Source organism: Zea mays, chromosome 2, assembly GCF_902167145.1.
Source record: "Zea mays cultivar B73 chromosome 2, Zm-B73-REFERENCE-NAM-5.0, whole genome shotgun sequence".
Taxonomy (NCBI): domain Eukaryota; kingdom Viridiplantae; phylum Streptophyta; class Magnoliopsida; order Poales; family Poaceae; genus Zea; species Zea mays.
In genome coordinates, this window is record NC_050097.1 from 49564293 (window position 1) to 49570146 (window position 5854).

Below are 5854 nucleotides of genomic sequence, written 5' to 3' on the forward strand. Positions count from 1 at the left end.
TACATGCAAAAGCATTGAAAAATTATTAAGACATGTATTTATGTATATACTCCATTTGTTAAACTTATAAAGTGTCGTCATGTTTGTCCGGCGTCCCTTAATCAAAGTTGTCGTGTATCGACAACTTGAATATGTTTTATTAAATCATTTCGTCAGGAGCAACTACACCTGATGACTTGGATCTTTGTTGAGCACTTTTTTTCCCGACAACAATACCTAGCTTGGATCCTATCTATGTCCGTGTGCGCCGGTGGCGTTGATGTGCGTCGCACCGCAAAAACATGTGTGGCCATATATGCATGGATATGGATGCATCGTCATCAGCACCAAGATAGGTTGACAGAACAGACGATGTGGAAGGTGTTGATCCCATGCATTGTGTTATATTGCCACATGCACACGTGAAAAGTGAAGCCACGTCGCACAAACAGCACAGAGGAGAGACCGTCATCTCCACAAAAGCCACAAATTCCTTATTCAGAACATTAAAAAGGAAAAAAATACTGACGCATACAATAATGATAAATTGTCCGACGTTTCATACCGTATGTTTATCAGTTTATATATATATGCGCTTGTATAAATACTCGCTCAGGCTTTTGCTGCCTTAAATTTATATGAATTATTTCATGCAGTTTCTTCAGCGCTATTGCAGCGGCTTTGCTGGAGCAGTATTGCAGCAGACTTGAGTCTGCCAACGATCTCCTCCGCCGTGACTGTGAATCCTTCGTCCACCTAATAAATTAAACAGAGGAGCAGTTAATACTTGATCTGATTCATTCATCCTGTCATTAGCTAATAATAGAGTCTTGAGTAGTGGTAACACGCGCTACTCTATCGAGGATCTCAAATGAAAACAAGAACAAAGCAATAATTGATTAGAACAAGTAAATACTTCCCTTAAGTCAAATACTACAACCATCCTAATTAAATGACCATCCATCAAAACAAAACAAAAATCCCACAAATGTTGGAAGCGTGGTTGGAAACACATGTACAATAATAATGGAACAGCCTGTTTTTAATTCTTTAATTAGTAGTTGGACGACAACTAGCTAGCTACTGAAACTAATCCATGATTATGTACTTAAATATTCGAAGATACAATATTATATGATATCAGTGCATCAAGACCAACATGTTGAATCAATTTTGTGTAATTATGTCTTATCTAGTTTTTACATGCATATGGATCGACATTTGTATGGTTGCTTATTATCATAGGATGCATTATACCTATGGATATTTTTTAGGGCTTGTTCGGTTAGCTCTCAATCTATATGGATTGGGTGGGTTTAAATCCCAAACAAGTTAAACTTCTTCTTAATTTTTTCTAATCCCATCAAATTCATGGGTAACGGGATTAACCGAACAAGGTCTTAGATGTTTTGGATGGGAATGCGTAACATGGACGTTTGAGAGCTTTTTTTAACTATTGAAATTGAGCTTATCTTGCATAAAAATTATTTGTTTATTATCAATATGAAAACAACCGTTTTGGATGTTTGAGATGATCGACATGATGTAGAATGAACGATGTGAAATTCAGACATTCAGATCGATAGTCAGCAAAACCACCTCCACAGGTTTTAATAATTTAGGGATAAAATATCTAGTTTTTAGGTGAGAAACTGAAGTAGACAAATACAAATATTTTGAGATGGCTACATAGACTTTATATCATCGTAAACAAAAAGGTTAAACATGGTTTGTCTTTTATTTTTGCTGCAAAGTTGGCACAGATATGATAACATGCATGTAATATACATAGTGAAATGAATGAGTTATAAACAGCATTTACCTAAATGCTAAACATAATCAGTCATTTACTATTTAACCATTAATTGGGACAAACAGAAACATCTTATCAGTTATCATTGTGCACAGCACCACATTTATATATAATGTCAATATGCTTATATGCATAATTTGATACCGCACCACATTTATATCCCCACTTACATGCATCACACATTCACACTGTTCCTCACCAAATTAATTAAGGACCATCACAACACTATTCCCCAAATTAAGGAACATCACTATGTCGTCAAGAAACACAGTATTATATTATTGTTGGTATAATCTATAATTACGGAAAATGAAAAAAAACTTGCCTTCGCCGTGATGGTTATGATCAAAGTGCAAGCCTGGAATGACATGACATTGGCGTGGACGATGCTAAGGGGGAGCTCCTCCAACTCGGCGAGTACCCTCACGACCACACCCTTGCCATCCATGCAATGGATTCTCACCATCACGTTCTTGTTTAAGAACCGGGCTTCTATCTCCGGCAACGGATTCGTCGCCGGCGACGCCCCCGACGAATCCCACGATGGGGAGCCAGCGTCCTCGCCGGGCACTACGATGCACGGCTTCTTGACGAGCACCCAGGATTCGATGCTCCGGTCGTTACTGCCACTGCCGCCGTCTTCAAGCGCCTTGAGCTTTTCTTGGAGCTCCTTCACGTATCTCGTCGCGTCAGAAAGGATTGTACCCTTGTCCATCTGATCCCAGCGCGTTGCGCGCGCGGTGCATGAATTTTCGTCAGGAACAGAACAGAACAACAGATCGATGCGGTAGAAGAATCTTAGGGGATTCAGTGATAAATTGATTGGATCAGCACCTTCTTGAGGCCGGGGATGACGGTGGAGAGCTCGATGAAGCGCTGGTTGATCTTCTCCCGCCGCTTCCTCTCCGCGATGATGTGGTCCTGCGCATAGATGGATCCCACGCTCTTTAAGACGGCTGCCCTTCTCGTCGGCGGCGAACCGTACACCAGATCTGGCAGCAGGCTGCCCGTGGCAGAGACCGCAGGCACGCCGTCGCGGCCAGGCGGTGCGGGGGCGGCGCCAAAATTCCAGCCCACGGGCTGGATTGTGGCACTGCTGCTGCTGCTGTTTCTTGGCGCGGTTCCTGAGATACTGCTTGCGGTGCCACCACCGGTGGTGTCCCCGTCGCCGCCGGAGCAGCGGCTGTTTGCGGCGTGAGGTTCCCCGATCAGCTCCTGGATCATTTCTGCAGCTTGCGAGGCCTCGCGTAGTGCTCGGAGCGAGGGAAAGGTAGCCTCGTCGCGGCCGTTGTTGTCGATGTGGTCCACCCCCAGGTCTTCATCATCGTGCTGCAGCGTAGTCATCGCCCACTGCATGAACAGGCCGGAGTCCTCCTCCATGCTGTAGCCAAAACTGACGATATTATTAGTTCTTCACCACACTTCCACAGCGAGGAACATTTTTTCCTGGAACAAAATGCAACTTGGGATTTAGGTAGCGTCTGTAGATTTTGTACAATTGTAGGATCATTTAGTCAACGCGGCCGGGGTCATGGTTTAAGGCAGCAGGAAATAATAGTTCAAAACCCTTTCGATGCTTTTAAACGGAAGCTAGTATACAACATGCATGTGGCCGTCTTCCTACAAATGTATTATGCAGCTGTAATGCTATTATGCTAGTAAGAAGCTCGGTTACCTCAAATTCTTGCAGATGAATTGCGAAATGCTCGCTTGATGGTACTGATCGCCTGTGCTAATAAACAACACCGTACCCTTTTATAGCTAATTAGCTAGAGCCGCCGCCACTCACAATGCTCCTCTAGTCTCTATATATAATGTTTCTCGCTTGTGGCCTTTCACCACTCACCAGTCGGCTCTTTTTAATTAATACACGCAAAAGCTAATTAAGGGGTTCGTTTAGTCTGGATTGGAGAGTAGAGAAGAGCTCGTTGCTAAGTGCTCAATATAGCCACTCAGCAAAGATCTACTTTCCCGCTCGACAACAACAAACACTTAGCAAATCATCTCTTTACCGAGAGCTGAACACTCGGCATACAATGATACTCGATAAAGAATTCTTTGTCGAGTGTTCATCTCTTTACATCTGTATCATTAGTTTTGGCACAGACCTCATTGCTACCCTTAGTTTTCGGACGACCTCAACCATACACATGCCTCTCTCCTTTCCTCATTCATGCCCTCCCACGCCGTTTCCGTCACTTGCCGTTGACTGACATGTGGACCCAAATTTGTCTCAGTCGTCTTCCTCTCTATCCGGCCGATTCCCCGAACCCCGATTCCCCATTCCTCTCCTCCCTCCCCGAATCCGAGCTCGGCGCGGCGCTCCTGCGCGCGCGGACGCGACTCGGTGCGGCAACCTGCGGGCGCGGCGCTCCTGCGCGCGCGGACGCGGCCTGCGGACGCGGCAGCCTGCGCAGCGCACGGAAGCGGCTCGGCGCGGCAGCCTGCGCGCGCGGAAGCTGCTCGGCTCGGCTGCCTGCGGGCGCGGTGGCCTGCGCGGGCGGAAGCAGCTCGGCGCGGCGGCCTGCGCGCGGACGCGGCTCGGCGGCCTGCTGCCTCTGCTGCTCCTCCGTGCCTTTGCTCTCCGCGTCCTAAGCTCCGGGCTGACGGATCCGCGGTCGGCCTCCAGCGGCTCCGCTGCCTCTGCCTCTGCTGCTCCGTGTCTCCAGTGGCTCTGTTGCCCGACGGCTGCCTCCCGGTGTTCTGTGCCCCACGCTTCGGGTGCCGAGGCAAGCGGCTCCACTGTATAGTTGTTGTATAGGTTTTGCCACCCTTTGCTCATATGGGTTCTTAACGTCGTTATTTCCTGTGAAATAGGATGGATCATATTATTCTCAATGATGAGGTTGAACCATTAGAAGTAGTTGCTGCACCAGATGATGATGAGAGGCAGTATCCTGAGTTTGTTGACAAGTGGGATATGCTAGAGTTTGAGGACTATGATGGAGATATTGTCACAGGGGCACAATTTGAAGAGGCTGATGAAGAGGAGGAGGAGGAAAACATAGCTATGGGGGTGGATGAGCAAGGAGAGGGTGATGATGTACCGAGAAATCATTATGCCAGAGATAATCCAACCTTAAAAGAAGGTAGCACATTTGCATCGATGACCGAATTTAGGAATGCACTTGCTACCTATTGCATCAAAGGTGAGTATGATTATGTAATTGACAAGAGTGAGCCAACTAGAATGACTGTTCATTGCGCATTTGAGAGGTGTCAGTGGAGGATACATGCTTCCCGTATGCGGAATAGTACAATTATTCAGGTCAAAGTGAATCCATCTCCTCACACTTGTCCAAGTGAAAGAAAAGGGTCACATAAGGTAGCTACAAGTAGATGGTGTGCAGATGCAGTATTAGAATGGGTGATAGATAACCCATGCATTGGTACAACTGAACTGATAAAGAAGATTAAAGAGAAGTACAACATTTCAGTGTCTTACATGAGAGTGTATTATGGCAAGGAAATGGCTCTTGACAAGATTTATGGCCCATGGAAGGATAGCTTTAACTTATTATTCACTTTCAAAGCTGAAGTAGAGAAGGCGTGCCCAGGTAGTGTTGTTGAGATTGACCATCATACGGTGGATTATATAGTGAAAGGCAAGATTTTGAACAAAGAATGTTTTAGAAGGGTGTTCGTTTCATTCAAAGCATGTTGGAGTGGGTTCTTAGCTGGTTGCAGGCCTTATCTAGCAGTGGATGCAACAGCTCTTTATGGGAGGTTCAGAGGCCAGTTATAGCTGCTTGTGCCATTGATGCACATAATTGGCTCTTTCCAGTGGCTTATGGTGTCCTCGAGGCAGAGTCAATAGAAAGTTGGACATGGTTCCTATAGAATTTGCGGCAGGTTATAGGGTTTCCACATGGATTGACTATACACACAGACGCTTGCAAGGGTTTAGAAACTGCAATGGAATATGTGTTTCCTGGAGTAGAGCATAGGGAATGCATGAGGCATTTTGCTTCAAACTTGGGCAAATCTTTCAAGGGAAAGTTGATTGATGAAAACTTATGGCCAGCATCATTGACATACAGCCTTAGAAAGCATAACTATCAT

General features: G+C 45.6%; 2 protein-coding genes across 4 annotated transcripts; one reads left to right on the plus strand and one right to left on the minus strand.

The window, feature by feature from the left end:
- Nucleotides 1–435: 435 nt before the first annotated feature.
- On the minus strand, nt 436–3651 carry LOC103644400 (transcription factor bHLH18). 3 transcript variants are annotated; one of them, XM_020548295.1, is made up of 4 exons: nt 3468–3651; nt 2627–3185; nt 2118–2507; nt 436–735 (listed from the first exon to the last, which is right to left on the minus strand). In XM_020548295.1, the coding sequence occupies exons 2-4, from the start codon at nt 3170–3172 to the stop codon at nt 628–630; spliced, it is 1044 nt and encodes a 347-aa protein (XP_020403884.1). In that variant the 5' UTR covers nt 3173–3185; nt 3468–3651; the 3' UTR covers nt 436–627. The 3 variants fall into 3 exon arrangements, with proteins under 3 accessions (XP_020403884.1, XP_020403882.1, XP_020403883.1); XM_020548293.1 differs by having other exon boundaries at nt 2627–3238; XM_020548294.1 differs by having other exon boundaries at nt 2627–3173; nt 3468–3649.
- A 959-nt stretch (nt 3652–4610) lies between these two features.
- On the plus strand, nt 4611–5537 carry LOC109944175 (uncharacterized). The gene has a single exon (XM_020548852.1). The coding sequence runs from the start codon at nt 4611–4613 to the stop codon at nt 5535–5537; it is 927 nt and encodes a 308-aa protein (XP_020404441.1).
- Nucleotides 5538–5854: the final 317 nt, after the last annotated feature.